The 20,668-nt window shown below is 46.9% G+C and overlaps 1 protein-coding gene across 2 annotated transcripts; it reads left to right on the forward strand.

Moving 5' to 3' along the window:
• The first annotated feature begins 107 nt into the window (after window positions 1–107).
• On the forward strand, window positions 108–18,302 carry SPDYC (speedy/RINGO cell cycle regulator family member C). Of its 2 annotated transcripts, none has more exons than XM_081099817.1 (8): window positions 108–329; window positions 14,117–14,370; window positions 15,250–15,430; window positions 15,720–15,778; window positions 16,019–16,104; window positions 16,209–16,380; window positions 16,467–16,809; window positions 16,987–17,219. In XM_081099817.1, exons 1-8 carry the CDS (start codon window positions 260–262, stop codon window positions 17,013–17,015), a joined length of 1,194 nt encoding a protein of 397 aa, XP_080955943.1. In that variant the 5' UTR covers window positions 108–259; the 3' UTR covers window positions 17,016–17,219. The 2 variants fall into 2 exon arrangements, with proteins under 2 accessions (XP_080955943.1, XP_080955944.1); XM_081099818.1 differs by having other exon boundaries at window positions 113–433; window positions 16,987–18,302.
• Window positions 18,303–20,668: the final 2,366 nt, after the last annotated feature.

A 20,668-nucleotide genomic window follows, 5' to 3' on the forward strand; every position in this document is an offset into this window, starting at 1 on the left:
GGTGCAGTAGGTGGCCGGTGCGGAACAGGGCAGCCCGGCGGTGGCTAAAGCCCCCCTGTTTGTTAGTCACAGATGGTATCGCCCCGGCCGCCGGTGGCCTCTGCCTAGCGGAGGACTCGGGCGCTCCGAGTGGCTGGGAGGTGGGGCGTCCTGGGGGCCGTGCCCCTGGGAGTGGGGAGCAGGCAGGGGATAGACAGGCCTGGGACATAAAGTGTTTTGAAACTAATTCCAGGGGAGTCACAACAGTTTGACAAATAAGATGCTTTCTGGGAAAACTGCATTCAGAAGAGGAAAAACTCGTCTCCAAGTTCACCCCAAATTGTGTGGAAGTAAGTTGGATCCCCGTGGCTGCTTCGGATTGGTCGAGATGTAGTTACGCGGACCAATAAAAAAAAGAAAGGAAATGTGCTGGCCTATAGGAAGAGAAAAGCAGGTGAGCGGTTGCTAGGGGCGGAAGGCAGCGTTGCCTAGGACTAGGTCCAAGCCCAATGAGCCGAGAGTGGGGAAGGCGCTGCCGGGGCGGGTGGCGGGTGAGTCTGCCTTGGGGGGACGTTTGCTGCGCTTTGTAGGAGCGGGGCAGTCAGGTGTGCCACGGAGGGAGCAGAAGGCAGACCTGCAATGCCGGGTGGGAATGTCCAGTGAAAAGGCTTCACTGTCCTGGTATTGTTCAGTTCTGGGCCAGAGGCACAGCTCCCTCTCGTCTCGTGCTGCCCGGTATCCAGTTTGTGCCAACCCGGTCTGTTCATTGGCAGAATGAAGCTAACGCACCCACTTTGTGCCTTGCAATTTTGTCATCTCATTTAACTATCGATCATTAAAGTTTATGAGCTAGGTGGTGCTATCTTCATTTTATACGTGAGACAGTTGAGATCCAGAGATTTAACGAGACCTGCCCTGGGGTTGGCATGGAGTCCCGTCCTGTTGCCTCAGCCACCTTCCCCACCACCTGTTGACCTGGATTGAAGTACTGCTACATGCTACAACATTGACCTAGTCTGTTGATTCCCCATGAAGCCATCCATGACTTTCTAGCAACTATTAGAGTTAATAAACAAGTTCAGTAAGGTTGTAGGATAGAAGATTAATATGCAAAATTCAATTGTATTAAAAAAAATTCAATTGTATTTTTTATACACTCGTAATGAAAAATCCAAAAATGAAATCAAGGAAACATTTCCATTTACAATGCACACAAAAATGCTTATGATAAATTTAGCAAAAGAAGTATAAGATTGGTACACTGAATATTACAAAACATAACTGAAGTAAATTAAAGACCTAAATAAATACCTCGTATGCATAGATTCTAAGACTTAAAATTGTTTGATAGCCCTGACTGGTTTGGCTCAGTGGATAGAGCGTCGGCCTGCGGACTGAAAGGTCCCAGGTTCGATTCTGGTCAAGGGCATGTACCTTGGTTGTGGGCACATCCCCAGTAGGGGGTGTGCAGGAGGCAGCTAATTGATGTTTCTCTCTCACCAATGTTTCTAACTCTCTATCCCTCTCCCTTCCTCTCTGTAAGAAATCAATAAAATATATTAAAAAAAATTGTTTGATAGCAATATTCCCCAAATTTAATCTAAAAATTCAACAGTCCCGCCGATGCCGGTTTGGCTCAGTGGATGGAGTGTCGGCCTGCAGACTGAAGGGTCCCAGGTTCAATTCCGGTCAGGGGCATGTACCTGGGTTGCGGGCACGTCCCCAGTAGGGGATGTGCAGGAGGCAGCTGGTCGATGTTTCTCTATCATCGATGTTTCTAACTCTTTATCTCTCTCCCTTCCTCTCTGTGGAAAATCAATAAAATATATATTTTAAAAAAAAAAATTCAACAGTCCCTATCAAAGTCCCAGCTGCCTTTATTGCAAAAATTGACAAGGTGATCCTAAAATTCACATTGACTGCTCACTTCAGCAGCACATATACTAAAATTAGAAGATACAGAGAAGATTATCATGGTCCCTGTGCAAAGATGACATGCAAATTCGAGAAGCATTCCATAAAATTCATATTGAAATGCACGAGATTCAGAATAGAGAAAACAGTTTTGGAATAAATAAAGTTGTAGTATTCATACTTCTTGATTTTAAAACTTACTACAAATCTACAGTAATTAAGATAGACAAATAAATCAATGGAGTAAAATTAAGAGCCCAGAAATAAACACACATTTATGGTCAGTTTATTTTATTTTATTTTTTTTTAATTCTCAGCCAAGGATGTTTTTCCATTGGTTTTTAGAGAGAGGGAAAGACAGAGAGAAATATTAATGTGAAAAACACATCAATTGGTTGCCTCCTGCACGAGCCCAGGCCAGGACCCAGGCCGGGGAGGTGCCTGCAACTGAGGTATGTGCCCTTGACCAGAATCAAACCTGGGACCCTTGGGTCCACAGGCCAACACTCTATCCACTGAACCAAACCAGCCCGGGCGGTCAATTGATTTTCAACAGGTTGCTAAGACAATGCAATGGAGGAAAGGATAGTCTTGTCAACAAATGCTGTTGGGGCATCTACCCTACACCACACACAAAAATTAACTCAAAATGGATCAGAGACCTAAATGTAAGACCTAAAGTTATGAAAGTATTAGAAGAAAACTTAAGCATAAGTCTTCATAAGCTTGGGTTGGATAATGGTTTCTTTCCTATGACATCAAAAACACAGCAACAAAAGGAAAACTAGATACACTGGATTTTATCAGAATTTTAAAATGTTGTGCCGAAACCGGTTTGGCTCAGTGGATAGAGTGTCGGCTTGCGGACTGAAGGGTCCCAGGTTCAATTCCGGTCAAAGGCATATACCTGGGTTGCGGGCACATCCCCAGTGGGAGATGTGCAGGAGGCAGCTGATCGATGTTTCTCTCTCATCGATGTTTCTAACTATCTCTCTCCCTTCCTCTGTAAAAAATCAATAAAATATATTTAAAAAATTTTTAAAATGTTGTACTTCAAAGGACACCATTCAGAAAGTGAAAAGACAACCCACAGGATGGGAGAAAATATTTGCAAATCATATATTAGGTAAGGGACTTGTATCTATAATATATAAGGAACTCATAACTCTAATAAAAAGACAAGTAACCCAATTTTATGGGCAATGGATTTGAATAGAAACTTATTCAAAGGAGATCTAAAAATGGCCAATAGGCACATCATGGTTATGCAAATCAAAACCACAATGAGATACCAGTTCACACCCACTAGGATATTATAACTAAACACAATAACAAGTTTTAGGAAAGATGCCGAGAAATTGGTACACTTATACATTTCTGGTAAAAGAGTACAGATGCTTTGGAAAACAGTTCGACAGTTTCTCAAGAAGGTAAACATACAGTTTCCACATGACCCAGATATTCCACTCTTAGATACATATCTAAGAGATTTGAAAACATCTGTTCATAGTAACACTTGTACATGAATGTTCATATCAGCCAAGCAAGCTTTCAGGTGCCTGCAGCCCTGGGCAATATCTTGACTTCATGCAACCTCATGAATGACTGTGAGTCTCTCCCAGATAAGTTGCTCCTGAATTCCTGACCCACAGAACAACGAGATAATAAATTGTGTGTTTTTTAATTTAAACCACAAAATTCTGAAGTAATTTTTACACAACAGACAACTAATACATCTCTTTGACAGAGAAGATCAACTGTAGGTCAAGCTCCCACCTGATTATTGGAGAACCCAGGCTCTTTCTATCTTGTGGCTCTGCCATTTCCTAGGGGCCCTTGGAGTTCCTGGGAGATCTGCATTTGGCTGGAAGTCAGGGATATAAAAAGTGAGGTAGCTCATAAGAGAGGGAGGTTTTCAAAGGCTACACCTGGCAATTAAGAAGAAAAAATAATAAAAATGGGATGATGAAGTGACATTTTAGATGAAACCATAAGATGATTAGAGGGTAGGGTGGGTGGAAGGGAGAAAGGAATAGGATCAGTCAGCGGGAAGACCCTCTGGCCTGCGTGGAAAGTCCAGGTGTACATTAGGGAACAAAGAGAATCCCAGGGAGACTGAAGCTTGGTGAGTGAGGCTGAGAATGGCAGAAAATGAGCCTGAAGGTGAGCCAGATTCAGTGGGCCATGAAAACAGCCGCTGAATGACTTCGGGGTTTACACTAGGGTCAGTGGAAAGATACTGCCAAGGGCTAAGCAGGAGATGGCTGAGCATAGCTGCACTGGGAGATACTATCCTTGGCCTCAGTAGAGGGGGGACTGGAGGAGGGAGGGGAGTGCCAGTTGGAGCAGGAGGAATGGTCAGGAAGCTAATGCAGCGGCTCATGTAGGAATAAAGATAGCCTGCTCTGGGCTGGACAGGGTGGACGGAAGTGCCAAAGGTGTGGAGGGCCAGATTTCAATATCCGATTAAGCGTGGGGGAGAGGGAAAGGGAGAAGCGGAGGGGCCCCGTGTGGAGGATAAAATTATTCTCTAAGATGGAGAATCCCAGAGAGAGCAGGTTTGGAGGCAGCATGTTGAGTTCACTTTTTAAAATTATGACCTATGTGATATGTACAAAGTAATTAATATCAATTATACATAAATAGTGGAATGAATAATTAAATAAACCCCCAATTTGACAAACAGAACATTAACAATATCACTAAGTTTCCCTATTTCCTCCTCACCATCACATCTCTCTGTCTCCCACCCCAAGATACCGCACTCCCAATTTTATATTTCTCAATTCATTACCTTTTATTTTTCTCATAAACTCAGTGGTTATCCTGTATAATAAAAGGCTAATATGCAAATTGACAGAACAGCAGAATGACTGGTTGCAATGATGTGCACTGACCACCAGCTGGCAGACACTCAAGGCAGGAGCTGCCCCCTGGTGGTCAGTGCGCTCCCACAGGGTGGGGGGGGGGGCACTCAGCCAGAAGCCGGGCAGCAGTGCTAAAGATGTCCTAAGCTGGCAGTCGGACATCCCCCAAGGGCTCCTGGACTGTGAGAGGATGCAGGCCAGGCTGAGGGACCCCTCCGAGGGCACAAATTTCGTGCACCGGGCCTCTAGTTTTATTATAATTATAACTATGCTTATAAAAATGTTCCAGTTAAGAATGGAAAGGATTTGGTTTCTCAGTGCAAAACTGCACTCCAGAGAAAGCTGCCAATATCTAGATCCCATTTCAACAACTGGCTCAAACATTCTGCCCAGCCACTGTCTCTCCTTTTGCTGTTAGCCACTTGTCCCCTACTGGTGTATGTGCCCTTTGGGTCTGTCTCACTGGGCATGGCAACATGCACTCTGGATTCAATGAGATGGTACAATTTTTCTCCTCTAATCTGTTAAAGGAGTAAATTGCATTAATTACATTTCTCATCTCTAACCTCGGATTTTTAGAATAAATCCCACTTGGGCACAGTGTGTTATTTATTTTATACATTACTAGGTTCCGTTTACTGATAAGCTGTTTAGGATATTTACATCTATGTTTATGAGCCTGCAGTATTTCTTTCTCACGCAGTCCTTATTTTTTAAAATATATATTTTCATTGATTTCAGAGAGGAAGGGAGAGGGAGGTAGAAACAATGATGAGAGAATCATTGATCGGTTGCCTCCTGCACGCCTGCAACCTGGGCATGTGCCTTGACTGGAAATGAAACCATGCTAACATCTTATACAACCATAAGACTGTTTTAAAACCAGGTCAATGCTCAACCACTGAGCCACACTGGCCGGCCTCAGGCAGTCCTTGTTAACGTTTAGTGTCAAGCATGCTACCTTTATGACATGTGTAGGGGAAGTTGGAAGAATTTGTGTAAGATAGCAGTATTTGTTCTTTGAATGTTTGGATAATCTCACTGGTGGAGCCATATGGGCCTGGAGATTTTTTTGTGATAAGTTTTTTGTCTACTGATTCAATTTGTTTAATATTATAGGACTAACCCAGGTTTCTATTTCTACTTGTTTTAGTTTTGCTGAGTTACATTTTTCTATAGAGACTTGTCTATTTTCATATAACCTTAAATATAAGCATATAAAATTAATAAATATTTTACAAATCCTATATAATAAAAGGCTAATATGCAAATTGTCCCCTCAACCAGGAGTTTGACCAGGGGGTGGGGCCGGCAGGCCAACCGCCCGGCAGCCCCCTCCCCGCAGCCGGTCTGGCCTGATCAACCCCCAATAGGGGTAAGCTGGCCAGACCCCACCCGTGCATGAATTCATGCACTGGGCCTCTGATAAAATAGAATATAAAGTTGGCATAGGTTGTTCATAATATCTTCATATCTTTTATTGTTTAACAGGTGTAATTTTATCTTTCTTTTCATTTCTTTTTTAAAATATATATTTTTATTGATTTCAGAGAGGAAGGAGAGAGAGAGAAACATCAATGATGACAGGGAATCATTGATCGGCCGCCTCCCACATGCCTCCCGCTAGGGATCGGGCCCACATTGGGGATCGGGCCCATAATCCGGGCATGTGCCCTTGACTGGAATCGAACCTGGGACCCTTTAGTCTGAAGGCAGATGCTCTATCCACTGAGCCAAACCAGCTAGCACTTTCATTCCTGTTATTGTTAATTTGTGCCTTCTTTTTAAAGTATTATATCTGAATCCATGTTGCTAGAGGTTTGTGAATTTCACTGGTATTATTGAAGAAACATTTTTACTTTTTTTTAAAACATATTTTATTGATTTTTACAGAGAGGAAGGGAGAGGGATAGAGAGTTAGAAACATTGATGAGAGAGAAACATCGATCAGCTGCCTCCTGCACACCCCCGACTGGGGATGTGCCCGCAACCAAGGTACATGCCCTTGGCCGGAATCGAACCCGGGACCCTTCAGTCCACAGGCCGACGCTCTATCCACTGAGCCAAACCAGTAAGGGCAACATTTTTACTTTTTAAATTCTTTCCATTATATGTTTTCTAATTTATTAATTTCTGCTCTTTATCCTTTTATTCCTTCTACTTTCATTAGGTATATTTTTCTGTTCTTTGTAAAATATTTATTTATTTATTTATTTTGAAACAATTGCAAAAACTGTGCAGAGATTCCCTATACTCCCTTCATCACACATTTCTTAATGCTAACATCTTACACAACCATAAGACAGTTTTAAAACCAGGAAATTAACATTGCTATAACATTATCTGTTAGCTCATCTACAGACCTTATTTTGACTGTGCCAATGGTCCCACTAACATTTATTTCCTGGTCCAGGATCCAATGTAGAATTCCAAATTGCCTGTAACTGCTATATTAGTCATATCCTGTTGTGTCACAAATACCCTAAAACTTAGAAGCTTCACACAACAAACATTTATTATCTCATAGTTTCTGTGGGTCAGGAATTTGGGAGCTGCTTAGCTGGGTAGACCTTGCTCAGGGTCTCTGGTGAGGTTGCATTCATGACGTCAGCTAGGCCTGCAGTCACCTGACCTCTAAGACTGGGGAATCTGCTTTCAAGGTGACATAACGGCAGGGGGCCTCAGTTCCTCATGGGTCTCCCCAGACTGCTGCTTGAATGGCCTCGTGACATGGCAGCTGGCTTCTCCCAGGGAAAGCAAGGTTGAAGTTGCAAAGTCTTTTACGACTCGCTTCAGAAATCAGTGTCATTTCCACAGTATCCTGCAGGTACGCAGGTCAGCCCTACTCCAGGATGCTGGGATCACTGGGAGACCATCTTGGAGGCTGGCGGCAACAGTTGTCATATCTCCTTGGTCCCCTCCAATCTGGGATAGTTTCTTGGATTTTTTTTCTTCCATGAACTTGACATGTATGAAGAGTACTGTCCAATTATTTTGTAGACTATCTCTTGTCGATTTGGATTTATTTGATGTTTTATAATGATTACTTTGAGCTTACTCATTTGGGGCAAGGAGAGTAAGGAAGTGATGTGTTCTTCTCAGAGCATATTACATGGTACATAATGTTGGTATGTCTTCTTCTGGTCACATGAATTTTGATCACCTGGATAAGGTGGTATCTGCCGGGTTTCTCTACTATGAAATTACTCTCTTTTTTGTGTGACTAGTAAACATCTTGTGGGGAGATACATCGAGTTTACGCATATAAACAAGTAATAGATTTTGGGGTACAGTTTAGATTTACAGAATAATTGAGTAGATAATACAGAGTTCCATATCCCTTCCCCCACACCTCCACCTCTGATTACAGTTTCTTCTATTATTATTTTTTTAAAGATATATTTTATTGATTTTTTACAGAGAGGAAGGGAGAAGGATAGAGAGTTAGAAACATGGATGGGAGAGAAACGTCGATCAGCTGCCTCCCGCACACCTCCTACTGGGGATGTGCCCGCAACCAAGATACGTGCCCTTGACCGGAATCGAACCTGGGACCCTTCAGTCCGCAGGCCGACGCTCTATCCACTGAGCCACACCACCCGGTTAGGGCTCTTCTATTATTTTTTTTAAAACTAATTTTGTTCAATATTGGCACTTTTTTTTAACATGAAGATTTATCCTTTTGTGTGTGTGTGTGTGTGTGTGTGTGTGTGTGTTGATTTCAGAGAGGAAGGGAGAGGGAGAGATAGAAACATCAATGATGAGAAAGAATCGTTGGTCGGCTGCTTCCCGCATGCCCCACACTGGGAGCCCGCAACCTGGGCATGTGCCCTGACCCCTGGTTCATAGGTCAACGCTCAACCACTGAGTTACGCCTGCTGGGCTTGGTTGATTCTTGTATGTGTCCTGACTGGGGATCAAACCCACAACCTTGGTGTACCAGGATGATGCTCTAACCAACTGAGCTACCCAGGCTGGGCTTATTTGTTTTGTTTTGTTTTGTTTTGTTTTTAATCATAGCCTCTGTTAATTTTCTTCCTGTTCATTTATGTGATATTGGGGCATTTTACAATATTCCTAGTTCAATAGCACACTTTTTTTTTTTTTCCCCAATAGCACACTCATGTCAATATAGCAAAGACCAGATATTTTATTTTTTTTAATTTTATTTTTAATTTTTATTTTTTTAAATATATTTTATTGATTTTTTACAGAGAGGAAGGGAGAGAGATAGAGAGTTAGAAACATCGATGAGAGAGAAACATTGATCAGCTGCCTCCTGCACATCTACTGGGGATGTGCCCGCAACCCAGGTACATGCCCTTGACCGGAATTGAACCTGGGACCTTTCAGTCCGCAGGCTGACGCTCTATCCACTGAGCCAAACTGGTTTCGGCAAGACCAGATATTTTAGTGGATTTTTGTTTATTTGGTGAGAGGAGGGATTTGTGTCTTCCAATATTTTTGTTTCTCTTTTGTCTGGCAAGACCCTACATTTCCCCCCTTTTTTTTCCCCTCCCTTTATCACTCAATCGCCTCGCTGTACTTCTCTCTCAGTCTCTCTTTTCTGGCTTTTATCCCATATCCCAGAATTTATGCATTTTTAAGACGAATCCTTCCAATCCCACATGCCTTCTCTGTAGTCTGAGCTTTTCCTGGTATTTTAACTGCTGAAGGACCTCGTCTTTCCTACAGAAGTTCTAGATCAGATCAACCTTGGGCCAAGCTGCCAACTTTCCTGTTCCCTCTTCCGGTTTTCTTGGCACAAAACCTTGTGGCAGGTGGAGGTGAGGCGGCGCGTGAGGGGTCGGCACTGGGATTCGGTGTCTCTTTTCATTTACGCTTATTCTGAACTTCGCACGGTCTCCGCTTTCAAGTGTGCTGAGGCTGTGTTTCCGGCAGACTTTTATTCCCCATTCTTGTTCTGATTTGTTTTAGAAGGAAACGAAGATGGAGACTTAGGCAGCCGCTATGGCCCTCAGCTAATTGCGGCCCTCAGCTCCCATTTTGTGCCTTTTTAAGACAGAGCTTAGCTCATTAGCTTGAATTCTCTTTTTTATGATCCAATATTGTATATATTTGAGGTAACAGATTCCTCTCTAAGAACTGTTAGTGTGTCTCCCAACTTTGACAATCAATATTTTCATTATGATTGCAACCTGAAACACCACAAATCTATTATCTATTTTTTTAAATTAAATCTTTATTGTTCAGATTATTAAATTTGTTCCTCTTTTTCCCCCCTATAACTCCCCTCCTCCCAGTTCTCGCCCCACCCTCCGCCCTCACTCCCCACCCACTGTCCTCATCCATAGGTGCACGATTTTTGTCCAGTCTCTTCCTGCATCTCCCACACCCCTTTCCCCCCCAAGAATAGTCAGTCCATTCCCTTTCTATGTCCCTGATTCTATTATGATCACCAGATTATTTATTCACTTGATTCTTAGATTCACTTGTTGATAGATGCATATTTGTTGTTCATAATTTGTATCTTTACCTTTTTCTTCTTCTTCCTCTTCTTAAAGGATACCTTTCAGCATTTCATATAATACTGGTTTGGTGTTGATGAACTCCTTTAGCTTTTCCTTATCTGTGAAGCTCTTTATCTGACCTTCAGTTCTTAATGATAGCTTTGCTGGATAAAGTAATCTTGGTTGTAGGTTCTTGGTATTCATCACTTTGAATATTTCTTGCCACTCCCTTCTGGCCTGCAAAGTTTCTGTTGAGAAATCAGCTGACAGTCGTATGGGTACTCCCTTGTAGGTAACTGGGTTTCTTTCTCTTGCTGCTTTTAAGATTCTCTCTTTGTCTTTTGCTCTTGGCATTTTAATTATGATGTGTCTTGGTGTGGTCCTCTTTGGATTCCTTTTGTTTGGGGTTCTCTGCGCTTCCTGGACCTGTAAGTCTATTTCTTTGACCAGGTAGGGGAAGTTTTCTGTCATTATTTCTTCAAATAGGTTTTCAATATCTGGCACCCCTATAATTCTGATGTTGGTACGCTTGAAGTTGTCCCAGAGGCTCCTTACACTATCTTCGTATTTTCGGATTCTTTTTTCATTTTGGTTTTCCGGTTGGATGTTTTTTGCTTCTTCGCATTTCAAATCTTTGACTTGATTCTTGCGCTCCTCTGGTCTGCTGTTGGGTGTTTGTATAATATTCTTTATTTCAGTCAGTGTATGCTTAATTTCTAGTTGGTTCTTTATCACAACATCGAGGGTCTCATTAGATTTCTTGAGGATCTCACTACATTTATCGGCGGTCTCACCAGTCTCTTCGAGGGCCTTACTAAGTTTATCGGCAGCTTCTAGACAGTTCTTGAGAGACCTTAAAAGTGTGGTTTTGAGCTCTATATCTTCCATTTCTGACATTTGCGTCCTGTTTCTTTGTCTCCGCATTTTTTTATCTTTTCTTGGTGCATCCCCTAGTGGTCTTTGTGGGCAGTCTTGTTGTAGTTAAGCCTTGATTGTCGCAATACCAGGGGTGATTTGACCTCCAGGCTAACTGGCTTTGAGAGTCCGCTGTGTCTGCAGTGGGAGAGCTTCTGTGCTGGATCTCTAGGGCGGTGCTAATCTAGCCTTTGCCTGAGGCTATCTGGCAAATGGCTCTGCGCAGGGCTTGGGCGGGGTGGGTCCCTGGAGATCTACAAGGGGGCGGAACAAGCAGTTATGGTTGCTCTCAGTCCAGTCTGCAGAGGCTCTGCCTCTCAGAGTCCCAGCAACCGCTGCAAACCTTGGAGAGAAAGCTGCCTTCGAGTTCCGACCGAAGCCACACAGTCCTGCTTCTCCCGTTTGAGTCTGGGTCCCTAAAGACTCGCCCAGACCTGGAGCTCAGAGTCTGAAACTCCCTCCCTATTGAAAACAACAACCTCGCCCTACGCCGCCAGCCCGCTCCACACGCACACTCCGCACCTGAGTATTTCACTTCAGCACTGCGCCTCCTCTGAGTCTGGGTATGATATTCTCTTTCCTCCTAGTTGTAGAATTTCCACTCAGCCAGCCTTCCTGTGGTTCTGGATGATGTCCGTTCTGTCCTTTAGTTATATCTCTGAAGTGGTTGTTCGAGGCAGCAATTTCCGGCGTTAACCTATGCCGCCATCTTGGTTTCTTTGACAATCAATATTTTCATTATGATTGCAACCTGAAACACCACAAATCTATTATCTATTTTTTAAAAAAATATTTTTTCTTGATTTCAGAGAGGAAAGGAGAGGGAGGAAAAGATAGAAACATCAAGGATGAGAGAGAATTATGGATGGGCAGCCTCCTGCACACCCCATACTGGGATGGAGCCTACACCCTGGGCATGTGCCCTGACCGGGAATTGAACCGTGACCTCCTGGTTCATGGGTCGATGCTCAACCACTGAGCCATGCTGGCCGGGTGTCTACTTTCTAACTTATGTTGTGTGTTTTTTTTTTTACCTTGATGCAGGATTCCCCCTTCCCCACCCTAACCCCTAATTTACCTGTTTGTTGTCAATGTTTGACTTAATTGTCTTGTGGTAAAAAACAAACACCACACAGACGGAATGATTTTAATTTTTTAAAATTAGTTAAGTTACTTTATGGTTCAGAATTTGAGACTTTATTGGAAAATGTTCTGCATATGTGTTTTTCTGCATTTGTTGGGTATACTGCTTCTTATCTGTCCACTAGGTCATATTTGTTAACCATATTCTTCATACCTTTTAAATCCTTGCTATTTTCCCTGACTGGGTAGCTCAGTTGGTTAGAGCATCCACCAGATATGTAAGGTTGGGAGTTTAATCCCCGGTTAGGGTTCATACAAGAATCAACAGTGAACGAAACAAATCCACAGCCTTTTGGTGCATGGGACAATGCTCCAACCAACCGAGCCACCTGGCCAGGACTAAATACAGATTTTAAGTCACCTTCACTACCTCATACTTGTTAGGATAACTATTATCAACGAAACAGAAAATAACAACTGTTGGCAAGAATGTGGAGAAATAAGAACCCTGTGCGTTGTTTGTGGAACGTAAAATGGTTCAAACGCTGTGGAAAACAATTTGATGTTTCCTCAAAAAGTAAAAATAGAATTAGCAAATGATGCAGCAATTCCACATCTGGGTATATAACCCAAAGTACTGAAAGCAGAGTCTCAAACGAAATGTGGCATCTGCATAGAATCAGTATTATTTAGTCTTAAAAAAGGAAGAAAATTCTGACAAAGGCTATAGCATGAATGAACCAATTGACAGTGTGCTAAGTGAAAGAAGCCAGTCACACAAAGACAGATGTTGTATGATTCCACTTACACGAGGTGTCTGGAGTAGTTGAATTCATAGGGCAGAAAATAAAATGGTGGCCCTGGCCGGGGAGCTCAGTTGGTTAGAATGTCACCCAAATATCAAGGTTTCAGGTTCAATCCCTGGTTGGGGCACATACGAGAATCAACCAATAAATGGGACAACAAATCGATGTCTCTCTCTCTCCCCCTCCTTCCCTCTCTTCCTTTCCTTCCTCTCTTTCTCTAAAATCAATAAATAAAAATTAAAAGGAAAAATTATTTTAAAAAGACAAGAAAAGAAAATAGAAAGGCGGCCCCAGGGGCTGGGAGAGTCAGGGTTTCGTGGGCACAGAAATCCAGTTTTGCAAGATGAAGCGTTCTGGAGATGAATAGTGGGTGTTGATTTCACACCAATAGGAATGTACCTAAAACCAATAAACTTAAAAATGGTTAAGGGGGTAATTTTTTATTTATTTTTTTTAACCCTTGACCAGAATCGAACCTGGGACCCTTCAGTCCGCATGCCGACTCTCTATCCACTGTGCCAAACCAGTCAGGGCAAGGTAGTAAATTTTGTTATGTATATTTTACCACACACACACACAAAAGGAAAAAAGAGTGACCTGTCTAGGTATGATTGTAGACAGTAAATGAGCCAGTTAAGACTGAAGCCCAAAGGGCCTAATGCTGCTGGCCCAACGGGGTGGGGTGGGTCGGGGAGGGGTGGGCAGGGCAGCGGTAGCTGAGTGATTTTGTTTTTTGCTTTTTAATCCTCACTGAGGATATTTTTTCAATTGATTTCCAGAGAGAATGGGAGGGGAAGAGAGGAGAGAGAGAAACATCGATTGGTTGCCTCCCACAGACGGCCCTATCAGGGCTGGGGAACCTGCGCCCTTGACCGAAATCGAACCCGTGACCCTTCAATCCGTGGGCAGAAGCTCTAACCATTGAGCACGGTTCAGGGTGGCTTAGTGGTTTTGGGTAAAGGCCTCCTCTACCAGCTCTGGGCCATCGGTCAGGCTCTCCCTCCTTCTCTCAAAGGATCTTGGGAAGGGGATGTAGCCTCCTGGGATTCTCACCCAGGACCATCCGCTCTCTGGCTCCCAGGTTTTGGGATTCCTGGATCTGAAGAAAGCACGGGCACACCCAGCGACGCTGCCCCGGCGAGGCACAGTCAGTGGATTTTAACTCACACGTCACGGCCTCACCCCCCTGCACCTGGCTCTGCACCTGTCCGGCGGTGGGGAGGGGCCTGCCGCCCGCAGGCCCTGGGCTCCAGCTGGCCGCCTCTTTGCAGGTGGGGAAGCTTTGGAGTCTGTATCTTGGGCAGCTGGTGGAGGCTGGATGTGCTCCTGGCAGAGGTAGGCGGGCCGGCCCAAATCCCCACTCCCAGGAAGGGGCGGGCGGCAGCGAGCTGTGGGCGGGCCGCTCTGAGGCTCTATAAATGCAGGCGCTGGAGGCTGCTGGCCAAGCTGTAGGTAACCCCTGAGCTCAGGTGAGGCTTCTGGAGAGCGAAGGCGGAGGCTGGGCTGCCGGTGGGGTCCTAGCTGGAGGCTCCCGGGTTGACCACGGGGCGGTGGGCGCACCTTCTCCTGAGTCCTTTAGGTGGCGTCTCTCTCCAGAACTTGATAAGTTTGAGGTGGACCCAACTCAACTTGCTTAAACCCAAGCATTGGCATAACAGCATCCCTCCTTCTGGGCCTCAGTCTCTCCCTGTGAAATGAGGGCTGAGTGGTCCCGTAAAGTTGGCCACTTTGGTGCATGGTGAGAGGGTGGCTGTGAGCTGGGGAGCATGGGGAACAGCCAAACTCTTCGGTTTGGGGAGTCAGACTGGCTCCACTTTTAGGTGGCCATGAGTCTTCACACTTGTTTCCACGTTTGCAAAATGGGTCTTCGGTTCTGTCTGCGTACCAGGGGGAATAAGGTGATGCCCTCAACGCATTTAGCACAGCTCTAGGCACTTAGGGTCCCTCAGTGCTGCCTGCTGCGGCTCTTACTCTCTGGCCCAGCCTGGAGGGGCCTGGGCCGGGGGTGGGGAGCTGCAGCCTCCAGGATCTCTGCTCTTTTCTGGCCTCCCCACCCTACAACACCCCCCCCAGTTTCCTTCTCTTCCAAGCCCCCAAGTCTCCATCTTCATCTGTCCACCTTCTGGAGGGCCTCTCTCAGACCAGCCTCACCAACCCCTGACTTGTTGGGGGCGAGGGGAAAGCTGCTAAGTCCTGGGGCTCCTTTCTCTACAGGTCACCCGCCCCAGCCCCGCCCCACCCGCCCCCGCCCCCTATGAGATGAGCAAAGCCCAGGCCCCTGCCCATGAGGTTGCCATCCAGGTGAAGCTGTGGGGCTGGAGCTGTAAAGATGGGGGCAGTGGGCCTCTGGCTGCCCGCCAGCACCTGGAACTCCGGGCCTTCCTCCGCCTGCTGGGTGAGCTGACGGGACTGGCATGGGAGGGCCCAAGCTGGAAGCAGACATGAGAGGTGGGCTCTCCCTGCCCCTTCCCTTCCCTTCCCTTCCCTTCCTTTCCCTTCCCTTCCCTTCCCTTCCCTTCCCTTCCCTTCCCTTCCCTTCCCTTCCCTTCCCTTCCCTTCCCTTCCCAGGTGGCCCTGGTTTGGCAGGTGGGTTCAGTGGAGTCGGGCTTTGCAGCTTCGTGCCGCTCTTGTCTGGTGGGAGGTGGGTGGTAACCCCACTTAGCCTTTCTCCTCTCTGCCCGCAGAGCACAGCTGCCTTCAGGAATTCCTCGCCAGAGACCCCTGTTTCCAGGTTTCAGATAAGGTGAGGGGACACTGGGGGAGGTTGACTTGGTGGGGATCGCATGCTGCTGACTCACTGGGTCCCCTGGTCGGGTGGAGGGGCCGCCTGCTTTTTTAGCCCATGTCTCTGCAGGCCCCTCCCCCCCTTTAACCCCGGTTTCTCTAACCCCCACAGAACTTCCTTGGGTGCAAATAGGCCTGGCGCAGCTCCCCTTTCCCCCCAGTGCCCAACTCTAACCTCCCCCCCCTGCTGTGCCCGCAGTACCTCCTGGCCATGGTGCTGGTCTACTTCCGGCGCGCCAACCTGAAGCTCAGCGAGTACACCTGCAGCAACCTGTTCTTGGCACTGTGAGCGCGCCGGCGGGGGTGGGCACACGCTGCCCATCCTACTTGCTGTAGGATGGACAGGGCAGATGCTTCTAACCCCTGCCCACCCCCACCCCTGTGGCCAGGTACCTTGCAAACGATATGGAGGAGGACCTGGAGGAAGCCAAATGTATGATTTTCCCGTGGGCCCTGGGCGAGGGCTGGCACAATCAGGTGGCAGACTTCCTGCGCCAGAGGGACAGGCTGTGGGCGAGGATGGGCTTCCGGGCTTTAGTGAGCCGCCGGCACTGTGAGAAGGTGAGGCCCTGATGGCATCCTGGGGTGGGAAAAAGAGGCTGGGGACTCCCCCAACCCCCATTTACCGTTTACTCCACCTCTGCCAGGTCATGGCCATGGAGCCATCCCACTGGGCCTGGACTCGGGAACGGTGCAACCACCATGGCGGGGCTCATAGGAGCTACTCAAAGGCCGGGATCACCCTCCCCGGGGGCCCTGGCTTCTCACCACCCCGCTGCTCCCTCTGTGGCTCGCCCCCTCTCCACAGTCACTACTCCCACCAGCCCTGCCCCTTGCCTGTCTTACCCGAGAGTCCTGCCCCAAACCCCGAGTGGTACGGCTCTCCTTCCCAGGCCTGTCTCTCAGGGGCTGAAGACCCCTGGGCTGGGGGCTTCCTCATGGTCCTGCCCTCCCAGCTACTTCTGGAGCCAGGCACCTACACCCTTCACAGTGAGTTGAGGGCAGGAGCTGGGGGTGGGCTTGGGCGCCTGGGAGACAGGTGTGAGGCTGACCGAATGAGAGGAAGGGCCGGGACCACAGGTCTGGGCGCATGCCCCAGCTCTGCCAGCTCCTAGCTGTGTGAGCTGGGAAGTTTCCTCTCTGAGCCTCTCTTCGTCCTTCCCCCAGTCCTCTCGGAGCCGCTGCCAGTGCCCTAGGCGCAGACGGATGGACGGATGGACGGATGGACGGACGCTCGCAGGGTGAAGAGCAGCTGGCCTGCCTGTCCTGTGGCCCGCTGCCCTCCTGTCTTGTTGACTGCAGGCTGTCAGTGCTGCCCAAGCCCCCGGCCCCTCCTCCCGACCTGCAACTTGCACCCACCCTGCCCCTGCCCCCCTCTAATAAACTCATGTCCACTGTGCTTAGGCCTGGCTCCGTGCCCAGGGTGGGGGAGGGAGGGAGTGAGGCGAGAGGCGTCTGGCAGGTTCAGATCTGTGGTTGAGACCCATGAGCACAAGGTCTGTCATCGTTCTTCTCCTTCCCGTTGGTGGCGGTCATCCTGAGCCTCAGTTTCCCCTCTCTGGCCTCCCCTGTGGGTGATGAGATCTGCTGTGTGGATGGCACTGGATGAGATGAGGTGTCCGCAGCCCTGGGAAGAGGGCCTGGAGCCTACTGCACACAAACAGCTCAAATGAAAAGCAGCTCTATACTTGTCCGAAACGCCCGGGGGCAGGTCTGTCCAGGAATTAGATTAGGCCCTTGCCCTGGGCTGAAACCCAATAGAATGTCCTGGTTATGCTAGAACACCCCTCCCCAAAGGGTGTTTGTTAATGACCGGCAGGGCGGCTTTCCAGAGGAGGTGGGGTTTGAACTGGCCTTGGACAGTGTCAGGTTTGCATGAGGGCTGGCGAGGGGGGTGGTTCTGAGGAAGGGGGTTCTTAGAGAGACAGCCTATTGTACTGACTGAGTCTTGGCCTCTGAGCCAGGCAGCTTCAGATTCCAGGTTCCTGCGTGACCTGGGCACGTCACTGACCCTCCCCGACTGCCTCCTCTGTAAAAGGGGCATTGCACCAAAACGGGTTTTGAATGATCTAATCCTAGAAGGGTTTAGAACTGCCTCAAGAGTAGAGCGCAGCCCTGGCCGGGTAACTGGATTGATTGGAGCGTCGTCCCGATGTGCCAAGGTTGCGGGTTCGATCCCTGGTCAGGACACATATAAGAAGCAACCACTGAATGCATAAATAAATGGAACAGCAAACTGACGTTTCTCGCTCTCCCTCCCCACTCTCTTTCTAAAAAATAATCAAAAAAGGATGGAGCGCCGAAACCGGTTTGGCTCAGTGGATAGAGCGTCGGCCTGCGGACTGAAGGGTCCCAGGTTCGATTCCGGTCAAGGGCATGTACCTGGGTTGCGGGCACATCCCCAGTGGGAGATGTGCAGGAGGCAGCTGATCGATGTTTCTCTCTCATCGATGTTTCTAACTATCTCTCTCCCTTCCTCTCTGTAAAAAATCAATTAAAAAAAAAAAAAAAAAAAGGATGGAGCTCGAATATGTGTTACAGCCCTAGCAGGTTTGCTCACTGGGTAGAGCGTCAACCTGCAGACTGAAGGCCCTGGGTTTGATTCCAGTCAAAGACACGTGCCTGTGTTTCGGACTCTGTCCCCAGTAGGGGGCGTGCAGGAGGCAGCCAAGCAATGATTCTCCCTCATCCATTGAGGCTTCTGTCTCTCTCCCTCTCCCTTCCTCTCTGAAATCAATAAAAATAATTTTTTTTAAATCAAAGGAAAAATACCCTCGGGTAAGGATTTATATGTGTGTGTGTGTGTGTGTTACAAATAGAGGAAAATTCTGCCTACAGAACAGTTTGGGGCTGGAACAGAAGACAGAGAATAAAAATACATATATTTGGTCTTTGTCCCTGGTTCCTGGCACAGAGCTCCTTAAATTCTTAGAATTTCCTGAGTCATAGGAGTAGAGCCAGTCCCTTTGGACCACACCTGCGTTTATGCTGAGTGACTTAGAGCAACCTAGAGCAGCGGTTCTCAACCTGTGGGTCGCGACCCCTTTCGGGTCGAACGATCCTTTCACAGGGGTCGCCTAAGACCATCGGAAAACACATATATTGCCCTAACCGGTTTGGTTCAGTGGAAAACACATATATAATTACATATTGTTTTTGTGATTAATCACTATGCTTTAATTATGTTCAATTTGTAACAATGAAAATTCATCCTGCATATCAGATATTTACATGACGATTCATAACAGTAGCAAAATTACAGCTATAAGTAGCAACGAAAATAATTTTATGGTTAGGGGTCACCACAACATGAGGAACTGCATTAAAGGGTCGCGGCATGAGGAAGGTTGAGAACCACTGATCTAGAGGGTGCGGGAACTTTCAGCACCACCCCTCCCCCATGTCCAGCAGGGGCCGGGGACTGGAGAGCAGAGCCTGGGTTGGTGAACGCAGTGTATTGGGAGGTGGCTCGCCTGGAGAGGGCATGGAAGCTCTGCACCCATCCCCCCACACTGAGACCGGACCACCCAGGGGTCTGGGCTGCCTGTCACTACTGGAGCCAGTTATGCAGAGTCAGGTTTGAATCATAGGTGAGCGTTTATTGCAATAATGCCTGCATTATGGGAGAGCAGCAGGTCATCCATGAAAATCTGCTCCGCACCCCCCATAAGCCAGCTGCTGATATGGACTAGGACAAGGATTACATGGGGAGGTAGGCAAAAGGGATAAAAAATGGGTATAGGCCGGCTGGTGTGTGCTCAGCGGTTGAGCATCAACCTATCAACCAGGAGATCATGGTCAAGGCAGATGCCCGATGGCAGGCTGGATCCCCAGTAGGGGGCGTGCCAGAGGCAGCTGATTGATGATTCTCATTGATGTTTCTATCTCCCTCTCCCTTCCCCTCTGAAGTCAATAAAAACCTACTTTATTTTTTAAAAAATGACAGAAAAAATATATAAAAATAAAAAAATGACAGGAAGAAAGGTCATATTTTCTTTTAATGGATATCATGGTTACAGATGACAGGCATTGGGGGCTGAGGTGGGACTCCATTGTTGGGGCAACAAGGTTGTTAATCTTGCCGTGATAATAGGCAGTTTGGACCACATTCCAAAGTTGACTCCCAGGTCCGGGGGCGTACAACACCCAGCCAGGTTAGAATGTGCTTGCTTTCTTTTTTTATGATTAATATTTCTTATAACTAATAGCTAGTCCTCAATATTCTATTTCTGCCCCTAACAATACCTTGCCCCACGCATCTCTTCTGTTTGGCTGTTCCTGAGCTGTATCCTTTTTAATAAACTGGTAATAGTAAGTAAAGCACTTCCCTGCATTTTGTGAGCCTAAGTACTAAATCATCAGCCCTGAGGAGGGGGTGATGGCACCCTAAAATTTGTAGTTGGCCAGAGTGTGGGTCGCCTGGGCATCCCTTGTGTGGCTGGCATCCTGTGGGACTGAGTGTTTACCCTCCGAGGTCTGTGCTGACTCTGGGCAGTTAATGTCAGGACTGAATTGAGTTGTGGGTACCTAGTTGGTGTTGGAGAATTGGTGTGGGGAAACCACAGGTATTTGGTAACTGGGAAAAAAACACTTTTAGTGTGAGAAGTGGTGTCAGAAAAAAGACACCACAGCAAATACGCATTTCTGTCCCCCCCCCCCCTTTAAAAAAAAAACAAAAAACAACTGAGTCACACTGGCCTGGGTTTGCTGGACAGATTTTTAAATCTAGTAAGGTCAATTTTGTGTGGCTTCTGGGTTTTGTGTCATAATTAAAAAGATCTTTTCCACACTGAGGTGATTAAAAAAGCTTCTCCTTGCCGAAACTGGTTTGGCTCAGTGGATAGAGCTT

The sequence above is a fragment of the Myotis nattereri genome (genome assembly GCF_964212035.1).
Source record: "Myotis nattereri genome assembly, chromosome: 9".
Lineage (NCBI taxonomy): Eukaryota > Metazoa > Chordata > Mammalia > Chiroptera > Vespertilionidae > Myotis > Myotis nattereri.

Coding starts and splice junctions, on each gene's coding strand:
- SPDYC (XM_081099817.1), top strand. CDS start 260: ATGCTTTCTGGGAAAACTGCATTCAGAAGAGGAAAAACTCGTCTCCAA. Junction 15,431..15,719: donor GGCCTTCCTCCGCCTGCTGG/GTGAGCTGACGG, acceptor CTCTGCCCGCAG/AGCACAGCTGCCTTCAGGAA. Junction 15,779..16,018: donor GTTTCCAGGTTTCAGATAAG/GTGAGGGGACAC, acceptor CTGTGCCCGCAG/TACCTCCTGGCCATGGTGCT.